Source organism: Harpia harpyja, chromosome Z, assembly GCF_026419915.1.
Source record: "Harpia harpyja isolate bHarHar1 chromosome Z, bHarHar1 primary haplotype, whole genome shotgun sequence".
Lineage (NCBI taxonomy): Eukaryota > Metazoa > Chordata > Aves > Accipitriformes > Accipitridae > Harpia > Harpia harpyja.
In genome coordinates, this window is record NC_068969.1 from 11,780,327 (window position 1) to 11,795,915 (window position 15,589).

The following is a 15,589-nucleotide window of genomic DNA, read 5'->3' on the forward strand; positions in this document are numbered from 1 at the left end:
CATTTTTCACCCTCAGTTAAGGAAAAGCCATAACACCTTCTTTTCTCTGGAGTGAAAAAGACTTGCAGATCACAACACAAGTTGCAAGCCCATAAACTAAACCACCTATCCAGCTCCCACTCCCCGTCCCTCCCCCCCCCCAAAAAAAAGACAAAACACCAAACAAACAAACACCCAACAGTTCTTCACCTGGATATTCTGGCTTCGTTTTAACTGATCTGAACTCCAAGCAGCCTTTTAAACTGAAAAGCTTCATTATAGGAAAATATTTCTCTATACCAAATTCAGGATGCATTTGAGTTTCTGGTAACCTTCCCACTCTCTTCTCATCATCTTTGCTAGATGTCTCAGTATGTTTAGAAACATGTTAGAAGGGAAACGTGCATGAAGTATTTTTGTTAAATATTTTGTTACAAGCTAGCTGTTAACATTACTGTGAACTTACTTAGTATTTTCCAAGGTCTTCTGCATTTTCTTAGTCATCTTCTCAATGGCACTTTGTCTCTTCCCCTCTGGAAGGAGATCTATTTTGTTCAGAACTACCACCATCTTCTGGCAGGCAATTTGCCCAATTACCAAGCACTCTGCTGACTGCGTCTGCATCCCTTTTGTCACATCTATTACAAGCATCATCAAATCAATAATCTGGGCACCTGGAGAAGAATTCACAGTCAGTATTGCAGCAGCATAAAAAGATTAAGGAACATTTTCTCAAATAGTTTCCATAAAAACTGCCAGAATATGTACAAATGCCCAGAAATAGGAACAAAACACAAGTCAAAGGAAGCATTGAATACACAGCTGTGTCTGAAAATAAGACCCCAGGAACTTAAGTTATTATATGCTACCATCAGTTCATAAAAAGATACGGACGCATGTGATAGGTTACATATTCCTCCATATTAACAGTTCAAGTTTAAGGATGTTATCACTGCATTTAAAAAAAAAAATTAAGAAAATTACCCTTGCAGCAACACAAGCATGACATTTGCCTTGATTAAAAAAGATGATCCAAGAAGCTAAGCAAGAATATGGTACAGCCAAAGAAACACACAACAACATCACAGACAGTTAGACACTCGGAGCAACCCCAATAAGAGCCAATTACATGCCACATAACTATGTCTAAAACCCTCAGTCCCCACCTGCTTCCCACCACTACTTCTTTCAGATTCCAGAATTTGAAAAAAGTAAAAACAAGATGACCACCACCAGAAGCAGGTTCAACCCAAGTCTAAATAAATTCCTACAATCCCTCAATGTGACAAGGTGATTTAAATCCTGCAATATATTGTCATTCTGCCCCAATTCAGATCTACATAACTTGAATATGTACGTCATACACAGCCACAAACAGATCCAGTTCTTATATCTTCTCAAGAAAAAGTTCCTAATTTTTAGGCAAAGTTACCTATCATGCTTATGGATTACTTTTATTTTATTTTTCAAAGTATCATTGTCATGAAACCTTAATTCTTTGATTGAAGCAACCTGAATTTCATGGATTTAAATTAGTTTTCAAGGAAGGTTTTGATGGATGTTGGGCCTTCCACTAATTACATTCAGAATTTTCCTGTCTCATTCCAGGTAACTGAAGTACTCTGAATACCAAAAAAGCAAAGTGCAACAGACTTTAATGTTGGGAAAGTTTAAACATAAAAAACTAAAACAAATCTAAAGCTGAACTACCAGAAAGTCATATGTCAAAAAACACATTTTGAAAGATGATAGAAGCTAGAAATCATGCAAAATTGCAGCATTCTTAAGTGCTTTCAGTATTTGCTTTAAGCTTTTGATCAGAAGAACAAGAAATTGATACAACTGTTCCTTGTTCCTTCGCCCTCTCCAACCTTCCTCCCACCCTGCTTTTTTTTTTTTTTTTTTTAAGCTTTTACAATGGCTATGACAACAGCTACCCTTGTTGGTAATTCCCATGAACTCAGGATAGGAAATCATTCTGAGGTTGAAGTGCATGGGTGAATGAGTGAGTGGGAGCTACAACAAGAAAAAAAAAAAAATGGTTACAAATGACTATTTCTAACCTACCACAGCTTTCATCTTGTAATAATGAATGCTAAACCTTTCAGAGCACTAGTTGGATAATTACGACACTTCCAAAGCTCCTGCAGAATTTTCACCAATCATTTCAAATATCACTCCATGACAAAATGGAGAGACTTTATATCTTCAAAAGTATTTTTCATTTTTATTGTTTCAAGAATTGTATTCATTTAGAACTTGCTGAAATTATAACACAAGAATCATCAAGGCTGTACAAAAGGCCTAGACTTTATACACCATACAGAAGTGCAGATCTAAAGGACAGAAAGCAGGGGGAATGAACAGCATGAGAACAGTTCAAGTAGGACAAAACACTTAATCAGAATGCATGCACTTTTGTGAGTACATACAGCAGGGTTAGTTTTTTTAAATTTAATACAATACCCATATTTTGTATTAAACTATACCACACAGTAATTCTTACTACACAGGTGACATCCTTAAAATGAAGGGGAATTAATAAATAAAACCAAACCATGAAATCAAATTGATTATTAATACTATAAAAAGTGCATCTAGTAAAATAACAACACTGTAGCTTAAGTTTTAGCTAACTGTGTTATGATTACCAGAGCACAGCAATCCTTATGCTCCAGAATTAAGCCAAAGTAACCAGATCCAAATATGGCTTTGAAAAGGGTGGCTGATAAGATGCATTATATATGGTGTGGTATCTCTTCCCTCCAAACTGTCATATGCAGTTTCAGTACAAGAGCCACTATCTTGAAACACTAAATCAACTGCTTTGAATACATTTGTTATAAAGCAAATACTTGTAATTGCTGTATTTATGAATTTATTAGCAACACTTTCAAAGAGCCATAAAAATCATCAGCCCAGTTGCTAGAAGGTCAAGAATGTCTACCTTGGGACATTTCATAGCAAAGAGAAGATGAACAAAGGAAAAATAACCATATAGTCCCTGGAAAAGCTCCAGAAACACCAGAAAAAATATCACGACACTCCAGACAAAAATATATTACAAGTCAAGGAAACAGCAGCATACCCAAGTTTGCAAATATGTGTCTCAGTACAACTGTTGTGCCTCCTCCAAAGCCTTAACGTGCTGACTGGCCACAGTTCATAAGAGATGTTGCAAGATGGAATAGAAAGCACGGCAGGGGGAGAGCTGGCACCCAAGCAGGGTGGGAAGCTGCTGCCCTTCAACAGAGTCATGGAACCAAGGGAAAGATCAGGACAGCATTGACAGAAATACTTTAACTGCATTCTCCCTGAGGCATGAGGATGTTTTGTACATGTCTACTCACACATATCAAGACATGAATGCTCAAGTTTACAGGACCCTTGGGTAACAAGGCAAAAAAAATAATGCTGAGATTTAGTTCCTCAACTTTGTTCTTTGAGCTGTTTAATAAGCCATCTTTGACAATTCACCTTCTTCCCAATCTCTCAATCTTCTAGACAGTTTTACATTTTGTTTTATTCTAGAACCCATTTCCTTAGTTGCCCTTCACTCATGCATAATAGTTCATTAAATACTAAAATGAAATAACCTAGGGAAGTCAAAATGAAGTGCACAGGGATTCCCAAATGTAATGTTTCTAATCAGGAAAGTTGGCAGGTCACAGGTAAACTATAAGCCCCGCCCCCCTGAATGTGGAACATCTCATTCACTACACTTTTTCCTCATAGCATGTAAATAGTAATAGCAGACTTACAATATGTTTAACTTCATATTCACTATTTAAATAATCTCTATCACACTAGTAATCAATCAACCCACTACCATGTTGGATTTCAGTCAACAAAAGGAACAACATTCCTGAAGAATTTTCTACAGCAGAGCAAAATTTATCTAGGAAAGGTGAAGTGAGAATGGATTATAAGGGTATTCTCACATACATAATCTCACTTGGAAAGACCTTTTAATTGAGGCATAAAAATATTACAGCCATACCAAGCAAAGACTCCAAAACCAATAACAAGAACAAAACAAGGTGACAATATCACTCAATAAACCTGCACTATCTGACCACAGAATGCCTGCCACGGGCTCTTGTGCAAAATGGAATGAAAAAAAAAGAGCTGAAACACTTTGCTTTTTCTCAAAAAAGGAGACAGGATATGACCCTACACAGTTAACAAGAGCAATATGGAAGAGATGAGTGTTCCTTGAGCCCTCAAAGCAGGCAAATGGCTTGAAATTACTCTGAATGAAGCAGAGGCGCAAAGAACAGGTCTGCATATAAGGAAGCACAACAATCAAGAAAAATATTTTATCTGCATTGAAGCAGGTCATACAGAATCAATGATAAACTAAGGTATTCAAACAATTTCCCCTACAGAAAAAGACAAGGGTGTAACCTTTTATTTGCTGTTTCATCTATGAAAGAGGTGTTCAAGAACATTTGGAAAGACAGAGAGCCCTCCTGATGTGTGATGTCTCACTGCTTGAAAATGAAAGATCAACTATCGGAGTATCCTTCATGTGATGACATACAGCTCAGATGTAGCCCTGTAAAAAGCAAATGAAACAAACTAGTTGTCATCAGAAAACACAAGGGGGTGGGGAAAGATGGGAATTATATTGCAAGATAAGCAGCTAAACCACAGCAAAAACACAAAGTAAAGTAGATAGTCTGAGTGAAGAAAAACAAACAAGAAAGATAACACATGAACAGAGAGAATCTGGATGACAGCCAAATACAGGAAAAATGCAACAAGACCAGCAGCACAGCATCCTAGAGAAAAGACTGCAAGAAGTGCCAGCTAAACCTGGAGACAGCAGCACTTATTTGTACCACAAAAGTGACGGGTAACACAGAACTCAGATATTAAGAAAAATACCTTCACAGAGAAGAGAAAGAAAAAGTCTAGCCCCTGCTTTGAGCAATTGCATCCAACCCACTCTTGCTTCTGAATTTTGGGGAGTATCTGATTATGAACAGTTGTCAGGGAAGTAATTTACTGCTCTTTACTCATAGGACTAGTTGAATCAGAGATGTCAGACTATGACAGGTTTCAAAAGAGGAGGCAGCAACTCAGTTTCCCTAAACTGGCCATCATCTCCATTTCTCCAAGGGAAGAGCAAAACGGTACCACTTGCAACACATCATTCATAGCTAGCTCTCACTCTTGATCCTGAAAGAGCTCACCAACTGCTGTCTGAGTACACAAAAAAAGACAAGATGACCCAGAAGAACAGTATGCATTAAAAAGGTATCGATGAACTTTTAATCTTTAGGAGAAAATTCATTGCATTCTCTCCACTTATGTTATTTAGTATATTATATCTTCAAACCTCTACTGAAATAGGAAGAAAAGCCTACCCAGAGTTCTAAGCAACAAGGCTGCAGACCTTCATCCCCTGCATTAGATTCACTCCTTGTAAATGTGTTCAGTAGTGTCACATCCACCTTTGATTTCCATGCAGCTTATACAAATAAAGCACACTTGATTTTGCCCACCAAAGCTAAAGCAAACTCTGCAACGTTTACATACTACTGTTTCACATCCTTATGCAAAAGCATACAATTAGTAAAACTAGATCTGCTATACCAGTATTCACAGGGAAACACCATGTGACTACCCAACCTACAAGCTGCATTTTTAAAAACTGTAAAGCACTATAATTGCCCTGTTTATTCTGGAACCAAACATTACGCCTTAACAAATGCCCTTCAACCCCAACTGCAGAAGCTGTTGCAGTTCTGCAAGTACATGCACAAAATACCTTCTGTTTGTGCAACCTGTTGCATGCTTATAAATTATACACCCAAACTCCCAGACTGAGCTGTGCGTAGATGGAGCCATAGGGCAAAGCACAACATTTACAGCAAGTCAGAGGGCATTATTAGGTCTATGGGAAAAAAACCAAAACATTTCAGCCTCTTGTGTTACTTTATCATTTCCAAAAGCTTAGTACTATTTCATTATATGTGCACTGTGCCCACTTTCAGAACCATTCAGTTATAAACTCCAAGCACTAAACTAGCTAGCAATTTCATCCTTACTGAAAAAGAGAACCAAAAGGCATTTTCAACAAACAGGCAGAATCTCAATTGTTTTCTCTCCAACAAATGTAGATCAAGAATATTAGAGCATTTACAAGTACTACTATTTTGGCAACCATAAGTTTAGTATTGCATTAGATTCCCCGTAATCCATCAAGATAAAGCCAAATTGGCTCCAAACAGTAAAACCTGGGCTAGTGGAAGGAAGAAGAAAAGGGGGTCAAGTCCCTGTGTGAATGAGGGGGGGGCTTTGCATGACACGCAAGCACGGAACATAGGCACAGATTCCAACTCATGGCTTCTTTAAGCTACTGTGTCCCTGTCCTGTTTGTGGTAATCTTTCTAGCTGACTGCACAAACAGTACAACTCCTGCTCACAGGCACTGAAAGGAAGAAGAAAACAGAATCTGAAATGTAAAAATAAAATAAAATTGTGGGCCACAGGCTATAATTTGATTTCATGCTTTACAAGGAAATGAAAGAGGACTTCCTTAAACATACTTTTTTTTTTTTTAAATATGCTTTTTACCATGTTAGGATTTCCTCTAGTGCAGAAGAGAAAATAGGATTGTAGAAAATGTACCGTTCTCAAGTATCGTTGCTACTCAGGGGCAAAGCTCGGTTTTAATGTGCACTTCCCATTCTGGGGAAGAGGAAATTCTTCAATTAATAAACCGGGTGGACTGAGGCGAGTTTTTAAGGTTTAATCAATTTCATCTGCACATCGGATAAAAAGACCAACTATTCTACCATTTTTGCCTCCCCTATTCCCCTTTCAAAAAAATAATAAAATCAATGTTTTATTTTAAATTCTTTGAGGTTAGTATCTCCTGTCTCAGGAAATATTGTCTACATCATGCAGTGAGTATGAAACTTCCCTCTTCCTAGCCCCCCCCCCCCCTTTTTTTTTTTTGTTAGGAATCTTTACTCAGAAACAACTAAATTATGCCCTGCTTTCATATACAGTAACACCTTGGGAGACGCTACAAGTCACACAGGATTTTGCTAGGTACCTTAGGGGAGGCATTGTGATGAATAAGGAAGATGTTTTACAGGACAGGAAGTCTCCCAAATTTAAACATAAGTAGGAGGTATGAGGGGAGAGAGAGACATGCACACAACTGGAGTGCATGAATTACACATAAAGAAACCCTCTGTAAAGCAATGCAAATCATGGATCAAAACCCACACCACAACTTTCATTAGGGAACACTTTGAAAAGAACAGGAACTCATGGAGTTCAAGTGTCCCACCACTGTTTCCCAGGCATGCCATTCCTAAAGATTTCAGCAGCTGTAGGCACAACCAGGGAGCTGTGCAGCTTCAAACTCTTGATAGCTTGGAATATCTCTGATAGCGAGGGTCAGACTGGCAACCCACAAGACTTCTGAACGCCCAGTAAAGCTCAGAATTACACGCATTATATTTGATTTCTGAACAACAAAGAAACCACCGGTTGCACAAATTCCCTTTAAATGAAAACCAGCCCCTAAGGTCTTCCCTAAACTGAGAGCTACAAAGAAAAAGCAGGATGACCATAAGGGCATAATTCTAAGTCCATTTCTTATATGTCAAATTAACCTGTCTTTTACAGTTATTTATTTGTAATCCTGAGTTCCACTCAACTACAAATAGCCAGTGATGGAAAGAGATAATTGCTAATAAGGAATAAAAGTGTTCTTTTGCAAAAAGACCTCAACACAAGAATCCACTTGGAATATACTTTATGCTACTTCTCCCAGATGAAAAAGTGTGCAATAATGTCCTGAAGAGGATAAAGGCAATGAAGGCCTCTACCCTCTCCTTTGTCAAGTCATCCAAGGATCTTACTTGTTTATGTTCTAACTATGTGTCAGAAACAAGTCTGTGTTCTTCAAAGGGAGGAAATGCCTATAATGATTAGAGTGTGTCAATAAGCTTGATTCACCATGCTGAAATAGCATGAACAAAGCTGATAAGGCCTCCATGAAGGTCACACTAAGAAAGACTGAGGCATATCTTCCAATAATTTATTATTATATGCTCTAGCTATTGCAATATTGCACATGGGAATAAGCTTATATCAAACTGACGACTTATTGAGGAAAAAAAACAAACCTTAAAGTGAAAACTCTCTCAAAAAAAGCATTGCAACACAGGAAGAAAGATGGTCATCAAGAGATCCTTCGCAAGACTTTAGTATGTAAGGAGTCCTGCATTGCCTTTATCATCTTCAGAGAAGTGTTGTACACATGGTCATCCAGGAAGCCCTAAATGACCTTGGGAAACTTGATCTAGCTTAATGGTGGCCCACTTAGAGATGGCTGGCCCACCTTTAAGGTGGAAAACCAGATGACTTCCAGAGGTTGCTTCCAACCTTAACCATTTTATGAGGAGACAATGCTGTAAGAGGTAAAACACTTAAGAAAACAAAACCAACCAACCAACCAAAAAACACTCAAGAGTGTAGAACAAGATTTGCCCGTATGCATTTTCTAGGGACACCTCGAGATCTTAGGCCTGAGTAATTCATTATTATGGGAAGGCAAGCTTTGGGCAGAACAACTATGCATGTAGACCAATTATTTTTAAGTCCCTTTTTTTCCCCCTCCCCAAGCGTTTTATTCTTACTACAAAGTAAATAATACTTTGAGTAAGTTTTCTCACTGCATGCTTCTGTTTATAGTCTCTGAAACACATGTGAACTCTGTCAGACTTCTGGGTCAGGAGCTGCAGTGCGAGGGGAGCAGCAGGGCGTTCCAGCGCAAAACAGGCAAGCACAGAAGGCCTGGGAGTTGAGGTGGGATACTCTGAAAACATGAGGAAAAAAAGGATACACTTGACCCTGTGAGACAGACAAAAATTTAGCATTGAGCTGTTGACATCTCTCAACTTATTATTTTCCAATGACTCCCCGATTTACTTATTCGGAGAACAGCAAGGACTCACACTGCTCAGTCAGCAGCGATGGTTACAGAGAAGATTTATTCTGAGGTGTTTATTCTTCTTTGACTGAGGGAGATCAAAAGTACCAGCCTGAGAAATGTCTGAATGCTTCTGCAGTTTCCACCACTATAGAAGAGAGACCGTTACAAAACAAGGCAAGTACAGGAAGCCCTCATTACAATCTGACTAAATTCACTGGTTAAACACACATTAAGGTTACATGTAGTTTTGTAAAAAATACACACAATAAAACAGAATTCTTCCTCCAAAGGCTCCCAAATAGAAATCAGTATCAACAAGAGATTGCTATGGATCTTTTTAATTTAGGTAACAGAAGAATTTCCTACACTTTTCCTCCCCTCTCCCCAACACAAACAGAAGCTAACTGCACCTAACCTTCCCTCAGCCTACCCATAAGTGAGAGCAGCATAACAGGCACAGCTAAGGATACATGTTTCTACAGACAAGGAAAGGCTCCATTTTACTTAAGCATACTTTCAGAAGCATGAGAGTAGATTTTTTTTTTCCTTCACTTCCATTGTAAAGATAAAACATCCAAGTCAAAAAGGCATTTCTACCCATGTAGTTTCAAGCCAGGGCAATAACACACTTTACTTTGTTATTGCATTAATCTACATAGCTATTTGTACACAGTCAGCTACTTAGAAGCAGTCATCAGCCAAGTGGAGCATACTGAAAAGGTATTCACTCCGGCACACCCTGGTGATGGAAGGCTGCAGCTCTGCAAGCTGGCAAGTTCCTGCTCCCAGCTACGCTTCCCCAACACCGTGCTTATTCAGGTCTCCCACAGCTCATGTAGGGCCCGACAAAAGGCAAAGTTGAAGCTCAGACCAGTCAGTTCAACTCAGCAATACCAGATAGCTCTCCTCTGGATCAGTGAGGTGACCCAACTGATGCAGGGCTCCAGGGAGAGCCACAGTTGGCACAAGGGAGGCAGCAGGACCAAACAGCCAGGAGCTGCGAAAGGGAAAAAAGGAAAGAGCAAAGCAAGCCTCCTGATTCTAGGGACAGGGCACTGCTGCAGGCCAAGTTGCTCATGAAACAGCAGCCTGAGGAGTTTCAGAGAAACTTAAAGCTGTATACATGGTCAATGTATTGTCAGAAAGCATTGCAAGAAACTTACTAAGTACACATGTATTTACACAAAACTAGTGCTATTACTTTAGAAAATTATGAAACAACATAGTCATTATATACTGTTCAATGCGAAATTGTTTTACGTTTAGAAGCAGTCAAAAAAGGTAAAGTATTAAGACTGTATATGCGATGTAATATTGAAATAAAATACTACATTTAGATCTAATCACTTTCTGAAAAAGGAATCTGAAAGATAAAGTGGCTTCAAAAAAAAGGAAAACAAGACAAATGCAGTTAAGTTCTTCACATACAACTTCACTTACAAAGAAAAATCCATGCTAGTAGCATGCAATGACAAAAGCACATGAAGGCGAGCAAGAGAAGGGAAATAAAACACCTCTAACAAAAGAGCACAATCAATTATATAATGGTAAATTGCACAACGATCCAAAGCTCAGTGCTGCTAGATACCATTTGGCTTCAGACAAATGAAAATATACATTTGATATTTATACAACTAAGATTCTAAAAGCTACATCCAGCTGGATGAAGTTTCATTGTTTGTAAAATATTTATGTTTTTATCCTGTGTAAGAGGCAGTAAGATGAAACTTAAAGCAAGGGACACTTCATTCCATCATTGACTTACTTTCTTTAACCCTCCAAAACATTCACTTTGACTGTTACCACTGAAAATGTAGCAAATTAGATGAGTACCTACTAGGGTCTGGCATTTCAATTCCTGTTCTTCAAAATATTTCTGAAGAAAACCAGAAAATCACCACAAATGAGAATGCTCTCCCCTCATTGTCTGTAGGAAAGCATACAATCCTTGCCTTGTAACAAGACATGCCGTGTAATACATAGCATGTGTAAAAATGGAGGTAAAGCACCGTATGAGAAAAGACATCATCCTTCTTCCATATGTAACAAAGTCCTTTTCTTTAATACTACCTATTACTAGATCTGAATTTCTATATTGACAAGGCACAAACTGGACAGAGTCCAAAAGAGACCTCTACTTATTTTAAGGCTGAAAACATTAACTGTGGTAGGGTTTAAAAAAGCCTACATATCTTGAAAAAGCAACAATCATTCTGAGTAGATACAGATGACTGCTATGAAAAAGTTCACATTTGCTGAATTACACAACACCATGGTATTTCAGCTGCATTAATTTCTTTCTTGGCTTGAAGTCGAAAGTGCATAAATTGTGAATTAGTTAGCAAACATTAACTTTTTAAAGTGTCATTCATATATACATATATGCAAATACAGATACCAGTAAAGCTGGAAAGTTAATTATTTAGGATACTGCTCAAAACTAGAGCAGAAGTTACCTAACATTTTAGGCTGAACATCATTATACAGCTCATCATCCTTGGAGTACAATCTATGGCACATAGTAGGAAAAACGGTTATTTCATACACTTGAAAGCAAAACAAAGCACAGCAGAAAACAATTGGGTTGTTACCATTTGGGTTGTAACTTTTTTTTGCACTACATGCCTGTATTACACCTAGCACAAAAAGAGTCAGTTCCATAATTTGGCATCCAGACTATAAAACATCTCAACAAGAAAAAGTCACGTCAAATTTCTGGGTTCCCAAATGACATACAAAAATGGCACCTGTAATTCCACTGATTCATATCAGACTTAAACTTTGAGGTTTGCAATGAAGCGCCCTGTTCCTTCTGTCTAGAGTTGTTGAGTTCATAAAACAAGGTTTCTGAAACTTCTGAATAAGTTGCACAGTAAATCAACACTATATGTTCGTGCTTCAGGAAAAAGGTGCAAAATAAAAAAATGGATACTTGTAAAACCCCACTTTGACCTCCTCAGACAATATTGTGTGCTCAAGGTCCTACTAAGCTTTCCTATGGCCTGATGAGTGATTAGTTCAAGTTTCAGACTTCTTATTCAGAGGTATTTTGCTTTGGTATCAAGGCCATGTGTGTTTTTGCACTGCTCTGTAGAATTAAACATAAGGTAACATTACACTTGAGCCTTACATAGTGACCATAAATGGTCCCCAAAGGTCCATGAAGTCTTTATGGTAAATGCTGAAAAGCAAACTGGTCAGAAGAAATAAGATTTAAAAAAAAAAACAAAACAAAAAAACAACAAACTTTTTATAGTCTTGACTTATATCAGCTTTACATTTGCTCTCTACAGGATCTCCCACCAAGTTTCAAAGAAAAAAAAAAAGTAAATATATTTGCGTATGATAATGCTAAATATATTGCAAATAATGTGACTATAAGGTATGACCATTCTGCCCACTCCATCTCTCAAAGAGTACAGACATCATCTTTGAAGCTATTTCCAAAACCAGAAAGAGAAAATAGTGGCTAAACAGTATAAAAGGAATCAAGCATCTTGAAGAATTATGAAAGCACTGAACCTGCATGAATGAGGACCTGAGCCCAACCCCAGTTCTACCAGACTTCCACACATCTTGGAGTCTTCTGCTCCATTTCTAAAGACTCAGTTCGCACCAGACAGAAACAGACGGACTATTCCCACCTTCAGGAATGTTGCACCTGAGGTTTCTCCACTAGATAAACACTAGAGTGTGGAGACAAATAGTGAAAGCTTCTAGAGTATCTATAGTCATGGAAATTCCTGCTACCTCCCTGATAGTGCAGGATCCTAAAACTTCAGCCTACAGTAGGATATACCTGTATGCCTACCATTATGAATTACAACTGTCATACAAAACCACGTTTGTACTGGAGAGACAAAAGTGGTACATTGAAGATGACTGGAATAACTCGATACAGTTTCCAGGGTTGTTTCAGGGAGAGTAGTACATAAACAGGCAAACAGTACCCACATGCACACATTTTCCTTCAAACCAGTCAGCTGCTTCAGGCAGTGAACTTCTGTATGAGCTTTTCAGAAAAATTTAACTCTGTTTTCCAAGAACAGCACAACTAATTGAAATGTTTCCTAACCGATGTGTTCATATTTGTGTATGTATTTGAATATACTATTACATACAGGCCCAGTACTGGACTCAGAGAGGGGGGAAAAAACCAGACACCTTAACAGCAACTACAAAGTTTCTGTGAATTCTATTCTATATCAGTGCTATTTCACACTCAGCTCTTCATCAAGTTCTTTTAAAATTCCTACAAGATGATATCGTTAAATTAGCATATCTAGGATTCAATCACATCCATGCTTATGTTGTAACACAAAAAGAAATAGCGCGTTTCAGAAATCCTTACACAAGCAATACACAACTTGAGTACATGATTATCTCAGGATAAAAGGAATGTGCTATGCTTAATGTCCAACTTGTTGGGTTTTTTTCCCTCCCAAAGGACTGGAGAATTGTTACTACAGAGCATCTATTGCCTCCGTCTGGGTGTTTAGGAGAATTACTGAATTATGAACATCTTGGAATATCTATCAGAAGTTCTTTAAGCATATTTTAGTCAGTTTAATATTAAGTGACAGCAAGACTTTTTTGCTATCTTTTGTGTTAACTTCTTAAAGTCCTGCCCAGCCGAAGGATATTTCACTGTGAATTCTTGTTCATTCTTCTGACACATCTTTGAAAGATCTGTCTCACAGAAAGTTTCATGCAGCAGTCATAAGAAATAAGGACTACAATCACACCAGGTGTAGCTAGACAGACTTGAACATACATTCAGACATGCAACTCTGAACTTGCACAACCTATAAACCAGTTTGCATACAGCCAGAAGACAGGTATCAGTATGAAAGTTGTACCTTAGAGATACTGCCAAAACACCTTGAAACTCATGACAAACTTCTCTCTGCTTAAATTCAATGCTTTAGATCAACTACCCTGAAGATCATGAAATGCACAGGGACCCCCAAGAAACACACGAATCAACACCTTGATCACAGAGATTTGCTACTAGATTCTCTTCTCTCCACCTCCCTGCCAATTCAAGGACACTAATCTTACAGTACACCTGCAGCTTTAGATAGCTCGAGGAACACCAATAAGAAATTGATTTTAAACCTTGTACAGATCAAGAGCATATTTCTATGAGACTAACAAAAATAAATTTTCTTGAACAATTCTGCAAGTCACTAGTCCAAAAGTAAGTCTCCAATTCATCAGATTCTAAATCATTCTTCTACAAAAAAGAAAATCCAGTTTCCATGTAAAGCTAGAAATAAATTAATGTGATTCTACTCTTAAAGCATTTCAAGCTCTAAGCTACCTTGTCTCTGTCTTTGAAATAAAGTAACCAAAGGTCAGGGACCCCACAACAAGGAGCTTGTTTCGTACTAAAATCCCCTACTATTATGCTTTTTGAAACACTTCACACAACGCACTGTCCCAACAGAAGAGTTATGGTAGGCTATGGGAAGGTTCATGTACAGCTCTCAGATATGTTCCATCTGAGGATGCTGAACGAGATTTTTATTAAAGAAATTAAGAGTTTACATTTTTCTTTTTTCCCTCCCCTCAAAAAAAATTAAAGACTGCTAGGGGCAAAGAAAAAAAAGCATTCTTTAATTTTCTCTTCACCCTTCACAATACTGAAATAACATCAGTCAGGGTTATAAACATCTGTAATTGCCAGGGGAATGTACAATACATTCAGAAACTCCAGGCCCACATATCCTGTAGCTCTGCACTTCACAAACAAAAGGTTGGGGAAAGAAAGAGGGGGTGGGGTGCAGGGAATAAAGGCTTAAAGATTAAAGTCACAGGCAGAGACAGACGGCTCCGTTTTTTAATAACTGAAAACACGAGTTGTGCCTGAATGTGCTCATTGTTTTATGGTGGGGGGGAGAGTCTACGCATGCTGGACTGGCTGGCGACAGAACTGCCTTTGCATCAAAAATAAGATTTACAAAAAGGGGAAAAAAACCAACACCAAACCTATGCTCTAATTTCCCCTCTTGTAATGGTTAATGATGCATTCAGGTAGAAATCAACAAATTATCCCACCTTGCCTTTATTAAATTGGGGAAAACTTCATGACTAGAAGTAGTACCTGATTGCAACAGTCTAACAGACATGACTGAAGAGATGTCTGAAGGCTTTATGCTGTGAAGGAATACAGACTATGACAATAACAGCCAACATAACAAACAGGCACATCTATGAAACAAATAGCTTATAAATCAATTTCTGATAGTTTATTTGCACAATAAAACCAGTGCTGCAAGGCTAAATTATGTGATCTAAGCAGATTCTTATATGGATTCAAGAAGTTTAGCTGTCATGAGGAAGTTCTTAAATCCATTTTAAAAAGTATCAGCTATGCTTTTAGTGAACAAAAAGGTTCACGAGTTGCATTCACTTCAGCCACTAAGAAAAGTGGTTCACTTAAAACGTTGCATTAGAACACTAAAAAATTGAAAATGTGTGGTTTAGGTCAAAAATCTAAGAGTACAAGATGCTTATGGCAACTTAATGTCCATGATTACATGTGTATATTATTTTAAAATTCCATGATACACAATTTTTATATGGGCAATTTTTAATCTAAAAGGGGAAATCCTTATCATGACTTATTTCAGTCAATATATTTTT

The 15,589-nt window shown here is 37.9% G+C and overlaps 1 protein-coding gene across 3 annotated transcripts in view; it reads right to left on the reverse strand.

Moving 5' to 3' along the window:
* Positions 1 to 15,589, reverse strand: part of EEFSEC (eukaryotic elongation factor, selenocysteine-tRNA specific) — a 129,334-nt gene that overhangs the window by 93,792 nt on the left and 19,953 nt on the right. For 2 of the 3 annotated variants that reach the window (XM_052776856.1, XM_052776858.1), the window contains exon 2: positions 446 to 653. In XM_052776856.1, the coding sequence (XP_052632816.1) occupies positions 446 to 653 (208 nt within the window). Of the gene's footprint in view, positions 1 to 445; positions 654 to 4,386; positions 4,520 to 15,589 lie in introns of those variants that run through there. The other variant, XM_052776857.1, reaches the window with a different exon arrangement.